The 19,911-nt window shown below is 34.1% G+C and overlaps 1 protein-coding gene across 1 annotated transcript; it reads right to left on the reverse strand.

The window, feature by feature from the left end:
* Positions 1-4,857: 4,857 nt before the first annotated feature.
* On the reverse strand, positions 4,858-11,596 carry LOC128854859 (uncharacterized). The gene is made up of 3 exons (XM_054089288.1): positions 11,102-11,596; positions 8,403-8,721; positions 4,858-7,338 (listed from the first exon to the last, which is right to left on the reverse strand). Exons 1-3 carry the CDS (start codon positions 11,518-11,520, stop codon positions 6,124-6,126), a joined length of 1,953 nt encoding a protein of 650 aa, XP_053945263.1. The 5' UTR covers positions 11,521-11,596; the 3' UTR covers positions 4,858-6,123.
* Positions 11,597-19,911: the final 8,315 nt, after the last annotated feature.

The following is a 19,911-nucleotide window of genomic DNA, read 5'->3' on the forward strand; positions in this document are numbered from 1 at the left end:
CAGTTATATATATTTGGGGTGGAAGTGTAGAGTTATCGTGTAGAATTTGTGGTAATTTCGGTACCCAAAAAAAATGATTAAAAAGAATGATTTTTTATAACATTTCATTCCTCTAACGACCTTAAAATTGGTTTTTGAGTGGCTTCTTAAAGTGAGGGTCAAAAGCACTCTTTCAGGTAGGAGCTAATGGGTTAAAATTGGTTGCGAAAACAATTTTCGTGATTTTTTTCTATGTGTGAAGTATTAACCATTTTTTCCACTTTTTTGAAAATAACTAAGGATGGGACAAACTTTAATCTAGTTCACTTTTGCGAATTTTTAGAAGAATTTGTTAATTGGGAAAACTTTCAAAAAATATGTATTTACAAAATCCGCGCTAGTTTTGGTTGTTGCACAGTATGGGCTTGTTCGAGGCACGTAATAAAAGCGGCAATACTGCTGCACTGATGACAATTTGCAACACTGCTGCTCTGATGTTCGGCAAACAAAAAAATTTTGATGCCGATTTATTTATATTTGGGCGCAACATTTGCCGAATTTTTGACACTTGGAACGCGACGCTTTTGATAATGTTGTCAGAATCTTACATCGAACGTGATACTTTCACAAATCATGCAACACGGCGGTTGTGATTGAAGCTCGAACAAGCCCTGTAATGGGATAAATTCCCATTTTTTATAATACTATTTAAGCAGAATAAGTAAAAATTTTATTTGCATAAGTAAATTCGTGAAAATATAAGCAAGTTTTTAAAAATTTTTGCTGTGGTTGGTATTATGTCCTTATATGCCCACATATGTTATGTATAAGTATGTATGTATAAAAAAAATATAAAGCAAATCTTACTACCAATAAAATATTCTTTCGCTTCGGTTGGTTCACTACTGTATTTAAATATTTTTGTAAAATTATAAGATGGTTGTTTATAAAGCAGAATAGAAAAAAACAAACAAAAAAATAAAAAATGCACAAAACGTATATGTTTAGGATTAGCTTGATCTTTAATATCAGCAGTTGAATTCTTGATTAACACGTATTTGCCTCTTGACATTTTATAATTTTAAATTGTGAATACACTATGCGGTTTGTTTAGTCAATGCACGAGTGAGTGTGCTTTTCACGGATTAAGCGTTTGTCGCGAGTTAACTTATCCTACTGACTTCGAAATCTCACAAAACTTACCTTAATAACTACGAATATGAATACTTTTAAATGTATACGTGCATATGTATTTATGTATGTATGTATAAGTATGATTAATGTGAAATGTAATATATAAACATAGAATATCAAATATAAACATATGTATATATTTATGTATGTGTCTAACATATGCATTAGTTTTACACTATGCGGTTTGTTTAGTCAATGCACGAGTGAGTGTGCTTTTCACGGATTAAGCGTTTGTCGCGAGTTAACTTATCCTACTGACTTCGAAATCTCACAAAACTTACCTTAATAACTACGAATATGAATACTTTTAAATGTATACGTGCATATGTATTTATGTATGTATGTATAAGTATGATTAATGTGAAATGTAATATATAAACATAGAATATCAAATATAAACATATGTATATATTTATGTATGTGTCTAACATATGCATTAGTTTTACACATTTTCATATTGCAAATATAAGGCCCTGCAGAGAAACCCGTCCAATAGTCTGAATACCTGGAGTGCGCTCTCTTTTTGCTGCCCTAGAAACTAGTAATCTAGAGGGCGATATCCTAGGAAGTGTCAATTCAAATCTCATCTCTTCATTTCAGCTCCAAACAGCAGCTTACTGCTTGTGCTTTTATTTTGTATAAACGAAGTGGCTTGAGAAACATGCAGTAGTTAAAGAGTGTCATAATTAAAAAATAAAATTCGAGTTGAGTAAATGAAATTACTACTTGTTTTATTTTAGGCTGTGTAAAAATGCATGGCGATATCTGTTAACAATAGCCGTGTTTTTATTTATGTGCATATGTATCTGACCTTATAGAAAATAAAAAAACGTACATCGGCAATTGTCTGTTATCCGTAAAAACATTTGGTATCACTGTCCAATAAATATAAAATCCATATTTGTTGAAGTAAATAATGCTTCTTGTTCTTGATTGACGCGGTAATCGGTTAGCGCTTTTGGCCGAGTTTAACAAAACGCGCCAATCGTTTCTTTCTCGTGCTAACCGGTGTCATTTGGACACACCAAGAAAAGCCAAGTCCTCCTGCAACTGATCTTTCTATTGCAAAGGAGGCTTTTATCTTCCTCTGCTACGACCATTGAATATTTGCAGAGCTGGAGTGTTTCTATCCGTCGCCGTCGCCAAAGGTGCAAATACACAAAAAATTCTGCAGAATGTTTCTCTCCAAGGGACTTCTCATCGTTGAAGTAAATTACGAACTGAAAAATGAAAGCGGTAAGAAACGTTGTTCTAAAAATTCTGAAAATATGTTGCATACGTTGATATTTCATTTTAATTTGCGGTCGATAAAGGTTAAGTTAGTTGTCCTGGCTGGCTCTACGGTCTGACCAGTTGATAAAACAGATTACAAAAAACTGCATAACGAAACCCGGAAGCACCTATTCCATCCACATATGCGCGTGAGAAATACAACTATAAGTAATATCTCATTAGAGAAAGTATAACGAGTATATCGTTACTTTTGCTTAAGAAGGCCTAGTAAATTAAAAACTTTAATCCCATTTTTGTCGCTTTTTTGATTTTCTGAATTATGACGTTCTTTCAACAAACGACCGCTATGTATAGTTTGTAATTATATATGATATATATGTGCATATATGTATATATATTTTAGAGATAGTGCTTAACTGGGATCGGCTTTTAGATTAATGAGCTCTGTATTGTGGGAAACGAATGCAAACGAAAACAATTTAGAAAGCATTCGATTTTTCTGCAGGGAATATCTGAAAATATTAAAATTGTTAGTTAATGTTTGTTCATTTGTTTTTAGATTTGAATGCATATCTTAAATCCATAAAGTATTCAATTATATGTAAATATACATTCGCACGATGTGCAAATATGTACATATTAATATTTGGGGATATTTCCGCTGCCGACATCAGGGAGCATTTGTGTCGTGCAATTTCTCGCAATTAGATAGGATCTATCAAGTAGACAGGTTAGCTTAAAAATGATAGAATACAAGATTTCGCAGATTAAAGTGGAAATTGGAGAACAATTTTGCTGAAAACGTCACTTAATTTTTGCTGTGAGAGCGTACTCCAAAATTTCAACAACAATGCAACATTTGGTTAGGTTGATGTATACAATATTTATATCATCGGCCTTAATAACCGCGTTGTCAGTTCTGCCTTTTCCAAATTGGATAAAAAGGCAAAGCGAATGGGTTTGGTGGTGAACGAGAACAAAACGAAGTACCCCCTGTCATCAAACACACGGTTGGTGCACTCGCGTATCAGCACCTACGTCACTGCTGACAGTTATGATTTCGCGGTTGTAAGAGACTTCGTTTATCTAGGGACGAACATTAACACCGATACTAATTTCAGCCTTGACTTCCAACGTATGATCTCTAGCGAACAAGTGCTACTTTGGACTAAGTAGGCAATTGAGTAGTAAAGTCCTGTCTCGATGAACAAAACTAACACTCTACAAGGCTCTCTCATGCCCATCCTAAGATACGGCGCAGGAGCTTAGGCAATGACAACATCCGATGAGACATCCCTTGGAGTGTTTGAGAGAAAGATTCTGCGGAAGATTTTCGGACCTTAGCATGTTGGCGACTGCGAGTATCGCAGGCGATGGAATGATGAACTGTATGAGCTTTACGACGACAAAGACATAGCGCAGCGAATATAGACCCAGTGGCTTCGTTGGCGTGCTTTGTTAAACTCGGCAATAACCACGTAAGTGGTTTCGCTCCAGTCGAGAAGAAGAATTTTTCTAAAACACCAATTTATATTTAAAAAACTCAAGCTAATTAAAACTAAAATACAGGTCGAAGCTGCAAATGTTGATAAGCATTTTTTTAAGACTCTATTTTACTGAAAAAATGCATTGAAATATTGGAAAATATTAAAAATTCCTTTAGAGAACCCAACTCAAAAACACGCGACATTGACTATACTCTTATCATCATGCTTTTCACAATAATTGCCACTCTTTTTCTTTTGGTAATACGGCGTAATATTTCGTTATGAACACAAAAACTCTATAAATACCAAATATTTTGCAGACATTTTTCGTGGAATAAAATTAATCATCCAATTTTCTTATTAAATACAAAGAGAATGGTTTTGAGTGATGGACATCTTTAATTTGACCCTTACGCGCTCTCTTCCTTGCCTCTTTGACCGCAGCTGCGTTGTTCACAAGCTTCAAATATGATTGACGTACGACGCCATTTGCAAAAACTATAAATCTCCCGATAAGGTGATTAATTAGTTTTACACAAAAACAAAAAAAAAAAAAAACAAAAGAGCAGTGGGTTAATAATTTTACACCCCTTTACATTTGAAAAGAAATCATAGGGATACGAATTAACAGTGGAAACATCTTCAGTAGGGAAGAAACAACCTTTCAAAGGCTTAAGAGTTTTCTAGTTTTGTCAGCTTTGAAGACTACTTACCCCTCTTTTGTAATCCCATATATCGAAATTCAGCCTTTTACACGGTCTTGAAAAATGTTTAAAAGCAATGCAAGCATCAGACCGATAAATACAGCTTTACATAACGTGGACAAAAACTAAAAACAAGTACATTTTAAACTTTTATTTCACGTATGTTTCGTTCATCTGATAGCACATCAAGCACTAAATAATAGATGTACACAAACTTAGATAGTGGTATTAACATTTATTACTTAAATATATTATATATCATCTTTTAATCATTATGCTAAAATCACAGACAGCTTGCTCGAGCAAGAATATTTTTGTAATATGTACTTATGTATATTGAAAGCCTCTTTTAATAATTTCTATGTACCTTTAATTCCGTTATCACATTAGGTAGAAAGTGCCATTGCGACTCTACTTATTCCTACTGCCCTCGATATGCCCGTATATACCTGTATGTATCGGTAGCCAAGTGATATTTTTTCATTGGTGGAAGTTGAGTATGAAGACAATAACTTGACTGTAACAACTTGATTTTTTCCGAAAACGATACATTCCTTGATTAAATACAATTTTTTTCTAGGAGGCTGTTCTTCAACGCTGCTGTTCTGTTCTGAAATTCATTTCCTACTGCTACGTGTATTAGCATCAAAACCAATGGGAGCAACTTTTAAAATATTTAGTGTTATTATATTTTTTAAAATTGATGAATCTTCTAAGCTGTAAATTTAGTTTACTCTATAATTGTTGCTTAGTTTAGTATTATTTATTTTTGGTTTTATATGCGTGAATTTTTTGTATATGTTTTACCAAAATATACTCGATCTTATTGTACTAATGTTTTTCAAAAATAACTAATTGCAAACGGAAAATGTTCCCATACAGCCAATTCATATTAAATGCAACAAAAAGTGGTGACTTCATGATCTCGATTTCTTCTTCTTGTGGTAATTTTGTATATCAGCTAATTTCATGCTCAAATTGGCAGAAAAGGACTTACAAAATTTGAGATTATAAAAATCAGAAAGTAGTAAAATATTTGAAAAAAAATTCTTTCCGAACCCTCGATCAATCGATAGTAGAAACTCATCCTTTCGCATCTAACTGCTATTGTTATTAAGGATGTCTGTTTTCTCAAAACCAACTTTCTCGAAACAATTTTTCACTGTCTGTGAACTCACTCACTTGCTCCCACGCTTTGTGTATAAAATAAAGAGCAAATCAAATTGTTTTCTTGTAAGCTGTCCGCTTAAGATTGAACTGAACTGCCTTTGGTGGAGCAAAAAATTATTCGCGTCCGGTTATGGAAGAGTTGCTAAATTTAGTATGAGCGTCCAATCTTGCAGAGTTAGTTTAAAAATTCGCCTCAGCTAAACTTACAGTGAAAAACTAGCTTATGAAGCGCTTTTTACACAACCCAAAAGTCAATCATTCCATGAAATCATAATCTGCTGTCCGGCGAAAGATGGTGCCTCGATTTCTTTACTAGTCCATTCCACTAATGGGTGCTCAAATTACTAACTAATCTTTTAAGATTTCATATTTGCACAAATGCAAAATTTCTTCGCCTCTTTCAAATCGATGCAGTCAGCGGTGGTAGCATACGAATCCAGACGGGATATATCTTCCACATTTGTAGTGATTGTATTTGAAGTCTTATCATAAACAGCTGTTGCTTGAAATTTTGGCTTCTTCGGATTCGCTTCGAAGGTTATTCTGTATGTTGATTGATTCGATAATTCATACATTTTGATTTCTACCTTCTTGAGGCTCTTCAACTCCAGAAGACTACACTTACTACTGATATTTCTATCATCTATATATTGATTAATTTCGTCGATCACCAAAACAGTTACGTTGGTCGCAGTAGCGTCGGTGCTGGGTAAACCTTCGTATGGTATGCAAGTACACCAATGTTCGGTGATACCAGCCTCAATGCAGGAACGATTCTCTGGTATTTCATGAAGAATACTTAAACCCGTCACTGTGTCATTAAGGTAAGAGAATTCAATTTCTTGGTCGGTCTCTTCGAGTATATGCTTCAGGGTCGCATAGATATCATAGGGTGAAGTTAAACGGTGTTGATTTATTTCCAAAGCTTTCACAAAATCTGGATATTCGTTTCGGTACCATGATGGTAACGATATAAACATCATCGGTAGTCGTTCTTCTAAGAATCCAGATTTTAATTTAAGCAAAGGACCCCACCGCATGCCATGATCAGCAAAGAATATTACAATTGAACGTTCCAGTATGCCACCACTCTCCATTTTCGTGAGATATTCTATCATTTTCTTATCCATTGTTGCTGTTGTATCAAAGGAGTTATGACTAAATGAATTTGCCCAGAATAGTCCGAACAGCGGATCTTCAGGAAAGGCATTCGCAAATTGTAATGCGTAATCAAAAATGTATTCGCCTTGGTGTTTACGGCCTATGCAATATGCTAAGCCTGCCATCTTCTTCACTTTCATTTGCTTTGGAATTGCCAACATCATAGGCCGTAAATAATAATCCGTTGGTGATTGCTGGAACCCTTTTTTGAAATAATTAAATGTACTCATTGCGTATATATCTTCGGCATATGCTGTTTTGTATCCAAACTGCTTAAAATTATTCCATATTAGATTACAAATAGGTTTATTTAGACCGCCTACAGATTTGGGTTTACATTTGTCTGTAGCTGTTGTTGAGTTATATGATGCCATCAGAGCCATTAAATTAGGAAATGTGTTATCCCCAACCTACTTGTAATAAAAACAAATGAAATAAATAGCAGGAAATTAATAAGAATATATATTGAAATAGAGAAAGTACTACAATATATAAAAATAATATAAAGAAATGAAAAAAAATAATAATTTTTAACGTAAGAAAAAAATTTAATGTTTGTAAGTTGGGTTTAAATGAAAAAGGCTTAATTAAAAGCACAATGGGAATTTTGACAGTTATTAATATTTCGAAAGTGGACTTTGCTATATTTAGTGGGCAGAACAGCCATCACGTATCTTTAAACAAATACAAAAAATGTTGCTCAAACGAAGTTTAATGCTGACTGCAATAATAGTAATATTATTTGAAAGAAGTGCAAAGCTTAGATCGTATCAGAAGTAAAATATTCAAATGTTAACACAAGAACTATCAACAGTTGTTACATATTTATTCCTACTAAACCAGTAATTTTGACTGGTGCGATATTTAGTTGTTAAAATATAAAAATTAATTAGAATAAGTAAAATAAAATATCTACAGTATTATTATTATTTTTTTATTTAGGTTTGGTTATTATGTGTATTTTTTATGAGAGATTTTACCTTTTCATAAATAAGTACAATAAATTATCACATACCTATATGTTTTTTATAACCAACACATTTGTCCATAGTTTTATTTTCATTGCGAAAACCTATTTATTTATTTCTTACTATATATTAGAACTTTTAAGTTGTTTCGCGATATATTTTCGCCGGTTGTTTCGTTGTGCAAAACCCTATTTCAAAGTGTTTTTCTGTATTGATCACATGTTCTGGTAAAGAAATGCCCAATGGGCACCTTTGAAAGCCCTTTGGGACATGTAGGAAAAATTTTATCTTACGACTACTCGAGTACCGTCACTGAAAATATAGTCAATGGAAGCGGATAAAAGCCCATTCCAGTTTATGCTTAATGCAAGAAAACGCGAGGGTTGTTTTCCACCAGAACTGTGTGCAAAACCAAGTCTAAGAGGGTAACACATTGTGGACTCCATCTCTCCCTAAGTTTCAATATTCGATATAAAATATACATATTATTCTAATCACAAACTTACTTTATTATATCCTTGCATTTCGAACCATCGGTTATTTTGCAGATATTTAAATGTCTCCGGCATGGTACGACGTAAGTTAATGCGCGAAACGCTATCAATGCCCAATAGCAATACACTGGGCTTCCTTTTCTTTAAGTGGAATGAAGTGGCGGGTACGTTGTTTGAATTGTTCGATTTAAGCTTTGGCTGTTGTATGAATGAAAACGCATCTTTTTGGATTACATGCTTCGTATTGTTGCCTATATAACATTCTGTTATTATATAGTCTATGTGCTGTGGCACCATGAAGTTCTGGTGAAATATGGAGCAAGGAAGTAATCTAAAAGAGGTAAAAAAGTAAGTGTGGGTTAGTTGTTAATTATGAAAAAGTACGACGTTTTTTGATAAGCATCTAGAGATGTGGCACCTCTATCTACTCAGCTTATACTGCATTTTCAAAAATATTTTTGTATCCAAAACAATAATTTTAAATCAGTAATGTTTTTATTTATTGAAAACTCGGGTCAATACATTTTTGTTTCAGTCGTAACAGATAGCAGACAGATTTGACAACATGACGAAATAGTGGGTTTCAACGATCTGTATTTAACACCATAAATTGTAGGAAGAGAGTTTTTCGGTTACCCATGCGCAGACAATAGAAAGTAACCGCCTGCATTTCTACTTCAAAAAATCCTATCCGTTCGGAGGCCGTATTATTTGTACATCGCTTCATTTGTACTAAATGATAACATCAAGACGCGCATCGCAAATCGAAGAAGAATGTCGCGCAGACATCCAAGAAAGGATGATGATGCGCCAATTAAACTTACGCGTATATGTAGGTGTATTTGGGAGATTTGAAGGATATGGCAAGCACTAAAAAAACTTTTTTTTTATGAGAATGCGAAAATGTCAAATCTTGGTCGCGTTTAGTTAGGCATAGGTGAACTGTTACTGGCTAGCATTGTTCAGCCCTCCAATTTAGGAATATGTTACATAGGTCTAAATGAAGTAAGTGGGACTGAAAAACTCGAAAAAATTTAGAAAGTGGGGCCAAAGGCGAATTGCCACATATAGAACAGATAGAAAACACGACATATGCATAGACATATACAGTTCGGTTCACTTGATTAGAAGCAATAATTTTTATGGTTTAAAATAGCTATTAAAGCAACCGTATTTGATCTAATAACGCAATGATTGCCTACATTATTTGCGCATTAAATCAATATCTTAACCTTAACCAAATTGCTAAAAAGATCGGTCGAAGTACAAACGTTGTTGATCTTTACGAGAGGCAAGGTATCTCCTATGGCAAGAAATACAAAGGCAGAACTGCAATGGCTTTTGCATCGAAGAATACCTGCAAAATCCTTACGATTGCATCAAATTCCGCCTTGTAACAGTAAAAAGTAAAGAAATTGCAAATGTTGCAGCCAACAGATCAACTCTTCGAAGAGCTATTCTAAAAGCGCCACATCTGAAGCATACAAAAATTCACAAAAAAAAAATAAAAAATAAAAACACCATTGAATTAATTAAAGAACTCACATAGCTTGGAGTTTTGTTATAAATAACGCTCTCGGCGAATGGAAAAATGTGGAGACGAAAAGAAGTTGAATCTGGATGGGCCGGTGGATACAATTACTATTTCCTTGACCTATTTATATAATATTTAATAAATTGCTATTATATTGACTGATTTTAATAATATTCTTACATTTTAGTGAATCGCAGCAACCTACTTAAAATTATGATCTTTAGTATACTTCACAATTTCATTAAGTTCTAGAGCTTACATTGGTTTAATCTTTAATCGAATAGAGCACCCAGATCTTTGCTTTCAAAAACAAGTTTACCTCCTGTGAAACATTAAATGATAGAAACGGGTTTTTTAATAGCGCCCACTCCTCCGCAGGCAATGGCAAAGCTTCGAGTGAATTTCCTAGTGCTACTTCACGAAAGAACATTTGGATTTGATTACCCTGAAGTAGTTTAATTAATATGTACACCTCATCTGAATGCTACTTCAACAACAACGCTTCACTTATACACCCAAATTTCGATATATGTCCGCTCTTCATACGGTTTTTGTGTTGATGGCCGTGCTCAACAACAACACTTTTTCGTATGCGGTTATCAAGCGGGGAGCTCGAAAATTACGTTTTGGGAAATAATTATGTGGAACCAAAGGAGCTAGCAACAAAATCTTGACGAATGAGCTTTTTTATTTCAAAATGATTCCGACGATATTAGCTGTGCAAAACATTGCATAAAAAAGCAGAAAAGAGAGCAAACAAGCGAAATTGTACGAATATTTTAAGTTGAGTCAATCAACAACAACGGAAGTTGTCTACGACAGCATTTTATCAGAGTAACTGTAATTATTTTTTGATAGCTAGCGCTGCATTTGCTTCAGTGTACCTAATTTTTTATCTATAAGCTATTAAAAATAAAAAAATAAATGTTTGTATGTGGATATGGTTATGTTATGTTTTAACTTTTTATAGTTTTGTTTGTTGGGTAAGTAAATACAAAGAATAGCCTGTCTGATGAACACATATCTATTTTTTAATTTAAATCAATCTGATTGAATTCGTATGGATTTTAATGAAAATAACGGATATATTAAATGACCTTTGGCTTTACGAGCAACTTTTTCGGAACGTATCTAGGCCGCTTGGTTTGGATGCACACCACAATTGTCAATTACTCACTTGTACTTGTCGTCAGCTGATCCACCACTTCCTGCTCGAACGATTTGTCGATAACAGCAACTAACATTTGTAACACTGGCATTTAGAACCTTTACCGCTCGTTCAATAGCCGGAAAATTCATATGCAAAAAGTATTGCCGTGCATTTAGCTGATAGTTGGTCGTAATGAATGCCTCATCCTTAGTGCAGTCGGTGTATTTGAATTTTTTTGGGTTAAAGAGTTTGAGCACTCCCTCTCCGAAGGGATCCACATATGGCACATGACATTGAGAAGTGTATATAAAATATTTCGCTGGCGGTTGCACAACCTTTGTTTTCATAAAGCGTGACTGCGATTGCGTTGAATTAGTGAAGTTTAATGGGGATGCTGATAAACGTTGTGCTTCTGTGGAAGTATGCAAACACATATGTACATGCATTTATAGTTACTTATTTATGAATTTGTTAAAACAAACATTAATAATGTAGTTAAATGCGTATTTATTTAGTCCAGATATGTACACTTGTGTTCACAATAATAGCAGCGCAACATATTGGAAGGTTTTGGCTATTTATTTATTTTTTATTAATTTTTTTAGTTTTTTTTATTTATTTCTTTTGTTATTTTTTTTTTATAAATATATAGTTTCTACTACAACAAAAATTATATTACTGAAAGTATCAAACTTTGCATAAACTATTAAACCAATTGAGACCCATATGCTAACTAATAACTGTGGCCTAAAAGTTTATCAAGACATTCGAGCACCAGTTTTGATGTAACCTGAAAATAGCCTTGATTGCTGCGTGGTCATCGGTAAGGAAGGCTATGCTACTGTTATCAGAGTTGAGTTCGAGGTTAATGTGAGCGTATCTTTCCATTGCGCATACTTATGCTAGAAAAATAGTTATATTCTTGTCTGGCGCTTCCGAATATCTTTCCCCCGATTCGCAGACACCAGCCCCTGCATCTTCCTCGGTGAGGACTCCGTCCGTGTAGGCTTTTTTTATCTTGCAGGTTTTAGGGTTTTTTTATCTTGCAGCTCAGTCTTGAAGCATTGAGCTCTCAGGGATTAGTTCAGCCAGAATATCAAACTACTTGCGACGTTGATGAATGGCTGATGGTCGTTTTGGTAGTTCTTAGGTAGTATATGAATACGAAGAGGTGAAGAGAGAAAATTCATTGATGCCGTGGAACATATATAAGTACGCATACCCACGCAAGCCTTTGTAACTTTGTTAATGTGTTTATTACTGTTACTAAGTTTCCCCGCAATCGATTTAGACATGATGAATATTATAATGGACTTTCTTGCCATCTCTTCTATGTCTGCCTTTCGTAGTAATTTTTTGTCAAATGTTAACCCAAAAATGTTACTTCCTTTTGTATTTTCATCTCAATTCCATCTAAGTAAATTGATTTGATATGTTTCGAGTTTGTATTTCATTGTGAATGCAACAATAGTCGATTTTGCTGGATTTATGAACAGTCCCACCTTAACACACCACCTTTTAGTTAGTTTCGACCCTGGTTGAATCCTGTTACATAGAGTTTCTTCAAATTTCCCTCTACCTACTGTCGTTTTGTCTATGTCGTCAGCATAGGCTACTATGATCCACATTAGCGGTGATACTACCTCACCTTACGGGCATGCTCTGGCTGTATTCACCGTTATACTACCCATCCAATGAGCGAGAGTATTATTAATATACATATCTCTCAACTAGAGCCCTATTTATGACTTCATACGAGTATGTGGTGTTATGGTCTTTTGTTGCGTCCCTTTGAAAAACATTCCTCGCAGATTGCTTTCTCATTTTTTGAATCATTTCAAATAAAATACAAAATTTTTAAATAAACTGATAAACTTATAAATACCAAAATATAAATCTTAAAATGATTAATTAAAAAAAACTAAACGTCTTTGGCAGTGTTTACATATGCATTAAAAATAGCCTTATTAATACTTTCCACAGTGGTTCCAACTGTATTGTGTTCTCATCCAAACCTAGTTGGCCTAAGTAATTTTTTAGATTTCGTAAGTTATTATCCTAATCTGTTTTTCTTGGGTTCGTAAGGATTCTACTGGTGAGCGCCCAATGCTTAATCTTATTATTTATGAGCGGATATCGAGCGGATATCGGGCATAGGAAACCATCAATTACTTACTACAGGGTCAGGCACTCGAAGTGTAACCAACTTCAGACCGCTCGCGCAGCTGATGCCCAACACTTTGTTTGTTAGTTGGCTAAATGGCAGTCCAAAGTATTGTTTACAACCGGGAGTAAACGTAAAAAAAATCAGTAATGGATTTCAAACGGAATAGTGTGATTGCATTATATTTGGCTGGAAAACCACAGCCAGCGTGAGCTTCTGCACTTTAAAGTAAATAATGTTTTCTTTATCGCACCATTACTCGTTACAATGACACTGGTAACATCGTCAAACGTCATGGAAATGGTCATCACAAGACTGCAACGTCACGTGAAATGGTTAAAAAAGTGAATATGCGACTTGAGCGAAATCCCCGAAAATTGATATTGAGCAATTCGTTAATTCCCAAAAAGATAGGGTTTATTGGACCGACCGTTTATACGACAACTTGAGTCATCGACAGTACACCAGCAGGTAGCACCCGCCACATATAATGGCTTGGGCTGCTATGGGCGCTCTCCAATAGTTTTCATCAAGTCTGGCGTCAAGGTTAATACGAAATATTAGCGAGAAAGTATTTTGGAGGCTGCTTTGAAGCCGTGGGCGGACAAATATTTCGCTGGTAGACCATGGACATTTCAACAGGACTCGGCACCGTCTCTCAAAGCTCGAGTGAACCAAGAATGGGTAAAAAACTCCGTTGCGAACTTCATTACGTCCACACAATGGCTCTCAAACTCACCAGAAGCGAATCCGACGAATTATTCTCTTTGGACCATTTTGGAGAACAAAGTCCGAACTAAAAGATTCACCAGTCACGGGGCGCTGAAAAAAGCCGTTGCCCGCGAGTGGACCAAACTACCTGAAAGTTACATTCGGGCAGCTTGAGATTCGTTTCTGAGCCTCCTCAAGGCAAAGTCAAGGCAAAAGGTGGTCATATCGAGCAAAAGTAAATTGATTCTTAATTTTGTATCATTTTCACACATTTTTTAATTTGAATTGAATACAAGAAATTTTCCAAACTAAATTGATGGCCTTCTTAATTGGTTAGATTTCGAGTGCCGGACCCTGTAGCTCCCTGCTCGGAGTACGATAGTTACAAACGTTGGTGTATTACTCATATTAACAATTTTGATTGATTTGAAATTTTGGGTTATACGGCTTTTGTTGTGGTAGAAACTATTTTTTTTAAGAAATGAAAATTAAATTGAAGTTAAAGTAAATGAATAGTGACAACTTTGCTTTATGTCGCGCTACTATTATTTTGAACTCAAGTGTACATTTCTGTATGTGTATACGTGTACACATACAGTTTATGAATGAAATCGGAAAGTTGAACTGGTCGCTGTTTTCAATGGCGAATAACTTTATTTATCAGAAATAGAATAGAGGGCATGTTTTGATGGTGATTATAAGAAAAATAAAATTGCTGTACCCATTGGCTTTTGGAAAATCAAAGGTTTACAATAACATATACTATTTTTTTTTATGCATCAATATTTTTGTTGGAGTTTTTAGCTTTTGAAATAATTTCCGTTACATTTTATGTTCGAGCTTTAATTACACTAGTTTACGAATTTTCACTTTAAAACATGGTCCTCGACCAAAAAGCGTTTTTTAAACTAATTTGATCCCGCTGAAACCAAAAAGGATTTTTTTTTTTCAAAGAACGGTTTCTGAGATATTCCCAAAAAACCTGTTTTTTGGACAACAATGCAGTTATCACCTGCAATCTCGACATCTACAATTTTTCGTCGATTCAGACAAACTTAGGCTTAAAATGTAGGTGACAAAATTGTCTTTCAGAAAACCTATCTTATGTCGATATAAAAAAATGTTTATGTTCCAGAAAAAAGTTAATAAACTTTGATAATTTAGTAAAAAACGTCAAAAATGCCTTTTTTTAACTTTCAACAGCTGTTTTGTGAAAATTACGACTTCCATTGACACGAATTATATATTGCCATGTATGGTCATATATGTGCCTTTCGAAATTGATGCACTTAAAGGAAATGGAACAGGTTTTTTGGGAATATCTCAGAAACCGTTCTTTGAAAAAAAAAATAAAATTCATTTTTGGTTTCAGCGACCTCAAATTAGTTTAAAAAACGCCTTTTGGTCGAGGACCATTTTTGGTGTAAACTAGTGTTATTTCTCACAATTGAGGGATATGACAAACCTTTTCAACTGAGAGATGAGAGATCGCCATAACATATACTACTATTGTTAAGTTATAAGTTATTTACCAAATGGCAACTAAATTCTCACTTTCCTTCAAATTAATTACTATTTTTGTGTCTTTATCTGTAATGAAATATGAAATATCAAGTTTTTGTCTGTCATGATTGTCGAGTGTCCCCTATACCGTAAATTAATCTCTAAATATGAATCCGTATTGTTATGAAATTTTTCATTATAAAAGTCATATAATATGCCTTTAGGTACATATGCCAAGTTTAGATACGACTTTTCAACTTTTGATGGTATGAAAACTTAATTTTTCCATATAAATAGCATTTTTAATAAAACCGTAAGAGTTGAGCTGAACAAAGGTCTTAGTGGTGCGGAACAAGAATATTCAAGTGGTTAATTTTCAAAGTTTTCAACACAACCTCATACTGCCATTAAGTCCAGACAACTACTCACCATTTTTTCATACTATGTATTTGGGCACCTAAACAAAAATTGACTATTTTATTTTTCTGCGGTTGCTTTTTAGCTTTCTCGTACGTGCTTTTTATACATAAAATATAATACTAAATAATATACATAAAAGACATAAAACTACTACAATACATACAATGCAATGCATTAAATAACATATAATAATAAAAAAATCTTAATGTCTTTTTCAAGGTATTTGTGAAAAACATATAATTGTTTATTAAATGCATTTCTTTAACTTTCCAATGATGCTCTGTATGAATAATTTGTGAGACTTAAAAAAAGTTCTGACAAACAATAAACAAAATAAGCACCGCTCAATATACTCGAGCTAACGCAGGTGTGTGAGTACACGTTGCTCATACGCCACGGCTGTTCGAGAGTGTGCGAACGAAATTGAGACCTCTACTTTGGAAAAATTTTATAATTTACGTATGCTACTCAACCGAGATTTGGCATCAGTGACTGAATAGTAAACAACTCATATGACAGATGACGCCAACACGATAAGGTCGCCACAGTCTTTCAACATCGATCCATAAATATAAGGACATCTTGCACATAAAAGAGAAAAATTTATTTGATTGACTAAAATTGAATTTAATTAAAATTTGATTGATTGAAAATTTTCTCAAATCAAGAGATGATAGATGTCACAAAAAATTTTACGAAAGTTGGAAAATTATGCTCCACCCGTCCAATTTTAATTAAAGTGTACATTTCTAAAACTCAAGCAAACTTTATTGCATATACATTATATGCATTGCATTTAATCTCCTTCATTTTGATCCAAGCACAATTTTAAAAATTAAAATCGGACAAATTTCTTCATTTAGTTGCCTATGATACAATCATGTCCATCTCCCATGCAGTTGTAATAAGGTAGGCGCGCTTTCTTCAATTTATCCAACTGTAAGATTTGTCGTCTGAAGAAAGCACTGGAAACCATAACGTCCGGAATGTTTCATATGAAGTTCAAGATGGACTGAATAGGGTGGATTGTCTAATGCTGGCATGACGTATTTTCATAGATATCTATTTATAAAATATAAGGAACTGGACGGCGTATTGATTTGCTCTACTGTTGCATCTAAAATCTATTCGGCGAAACACAACAAAAAGAAAATGAAAAATACTTGAAAACTTGCTGTATTGTAAAAAAAGCTTACTTCCTCTATAGCAAGCAGCGTCACAAGGAAAATACTTGTCGGAGGAATAAAAAATTTAAATTAACATTTATGACAAATATTCAAATCTTCATTATACTGAGTTTGTTGTTTGCAACTTAGGTTAGGGTTAGGTTGGCCTGGTTAACTTGCAGTTATGCATAGACACCGGTTCGGTTCATAGCGATACTAGATGGAGTTCTTTAGTTAGTTGAAGTTCTTCAGCGTTTTGAAATAGTCTATCCACATGGTGCCTGTTTCTATTGCGAAATTAAGAACACATTTCCAGCCCACTGGTGACATGTATTCCAATCTGTCAAACTGTGGTGCCCCCACATATTTTAAGCATGGTTGGAGTAACGCAGGACATTCGCGAAGGAGATGCTCTACAGTTTCTCTTGAGTCCTGCTCCCAACATTTCTTGCATTCCTCGCTGTCCGAGATTTCTATCTTATAAGCCTACTCTGCTACTGCGCTATGTATCGTCAGCACTCTATCTTGTCCTGAATTTTCTGATCATGTTTTCGTCTAGTTTCTTGTATAATATTTATATTGTCTTTGGTAATTCGTTAACAAGATCCGATGATAGAGATATGCCGTTTTTCGCTATATCGTCTAATCAATACCTTATTCCTCATCTCATTCCTTTCAATGCCTTTATGGTCAGGAACCCAATAGAAATGGTGCTTCCAAATCGCTTCCAACCTTTTGAACGTTACACTAAGCGATGCAATTGCTTCAACGGCTGCCTGACCATCTATTATATGTAAAAGTTAACCTTGGAGTTGGGTGCAGTAGTAACAGAGGCTAGGTCTGCGGCCTTTCCAACTGCAGCGTGAAATACATTGCAGTAGTCTGGAAGCTTATAGGCCTTCCTTAGATCTAACTCTGGATGGTACATCCCAGCGCATTTGCAACTTAAAAAAAGAGTAAAATATACTATCAAAAAACTGGCGAAAGGCAATCAAAAATAGTCAAATGGACAAACTGAGACGATTAGAAACAAGGAAACCACAAATAAATTCAATGCTACTGAAATACAAAGACAGCATGATCTGCCAGTGTAAAAAAAATGAAGTGTCCCATATTTTGTAATCGACTGCCTCCATTAAATGGAAGAAGCTATTTTGTAAACCTTCGCAGACACATGCCTTGGAAATGGGAAAAAATTGTTTTCACAAATGAGAAGAAATTCAATTCAGACCGATCTGACTCCGTAAGTTGTTATTGGCATGATCTTCGAAGTAATAATATTGAGATGATGAAAATAAACTTTCACGGTGGGATCATTATGGTGTTTGCGGCATTATTTGCAATTGCAAAAGCTCAGATTTTTTTGTTCCCCCAAAAATTTATTCTGTCATTTCCCATTAAATTCTAGAAGTTTTAGTTAGTTTAGTCAGTTTTATGAGAGAAAACGAGTAATGACGGCAATGACCGTGTGTATTGTTGCGTTGCTCCACAACGGCTTCAAAGCAGTAATGAGTCTAAGTTTAAACGAATATGTGCCACTGTATATCTTTTCAAATTGCTTGGTTGTAAAATTTTATATTATCATACTGTACGCCACCAGCACTGTAAGATTGCAATCTTGCAATTTAAACATTTTCAAATTTCATTCAATATTCATTTTCATTAGTAAATTATTTATAGTCATATTTTCACATTATTATAAGCTTTAAACACTTTTTTTACGAACTCTGATCTTTCCACTTCACAGACTTTCAAAGATTTACTCTACTCTATGTAGAGGAGGAAGCTGAAACTTATGTACAAAAATTTACAATCGCGATCACCAAACAAATTGACTCCATTTAAATTCCTATTTGAACCAAATGAGTTGCAACTAAGCGATTCCATGTCAAGTGATCTAAGCATTTTCTTCTTCTTCCTAATTGGCATGATAATCGCTTAAACTAGTTTGGCCGAGTTGAACAATAGTTGGTCACACCAAGTCAAGCCAAGACCTTCTCCACATCATATTTTTCTTATATTTCCTATTCCTCTTTCTCTGCTACCAAAAGCTCGCACCGCATCGAGTACTTTCGGAGACGGAGCGTTTGTACTATATTTTGAGCACTGTCAAAAAATTTTTTGAAAATTGGTTTATTTTTAGGCTTGAGTATAATAAGAAGTAAATAAATTTTGTTTTAGTTAATAATTTTAAATATATTTTAGTATTTATTAGTTTGTAAGTTTATTTAAAAAATGATTTTTTTGTTTAAAATGCTTAAAAAAATGAGAAAACAATCTGCGAAGGACGCAAAAATTTTTTTTTTCCAAAAATTTTCAACAAAAAATTTTTATGTTTTTCTAAAACAAAGTACTTGTATGCAAAAAAAATTAAAAAAAAATATATTTAAATGTTGAAAAAAGTAGATATTTCACTTTAAAAATTCTATACTAAAATTTAAAACATTGAATAAATCTCAAAAATTTGTCCGTTTATTTCTTATTATTTAAAGATTATACACAATTTTTCCATTCATTTCACTTTTGCAATTTTCTTCTTACTTTTGTAATTTTCTTCTCTACAAATAAACTTATTTTCGAAAAAATTTACGGCAATATCTAAAATACTTGGGCCTCCGCTCTCATTCTCTGTTTGACGTTTTCCACGTGTTATTTATTCTATGTTCGCCGCATCCCGAGACAATTGTACTAAATATACTACGTGCATACATATACATGCATATTATAATCTTCCATACACATTCATATTTATCCGCTTACTTTCTTTCAAAGTTTCACTCACTTCCGTTGCATTCTCATTTTCATATGCGACATTTGTTAAAGCGAGACACGACTGTTTGTAAATCAGATGTATTGTTAGAAATAGCAAACAA

Source organism: Anastrepha ludens, chromosome 2 (genome assembly GCF_028408465.1).
Source record: "Anastrepha ludens isolate Willacy chromosome 2, idAnaLude1.1, whole genome shotgun sequence".
NCBI classification, from domain to species: domain Eukaryota; kingdom Metazoa; phylum Arthropoda; class Insecta; order Diptera; family Tephritidae; genus Anastrepha; species Anastrepha ludens.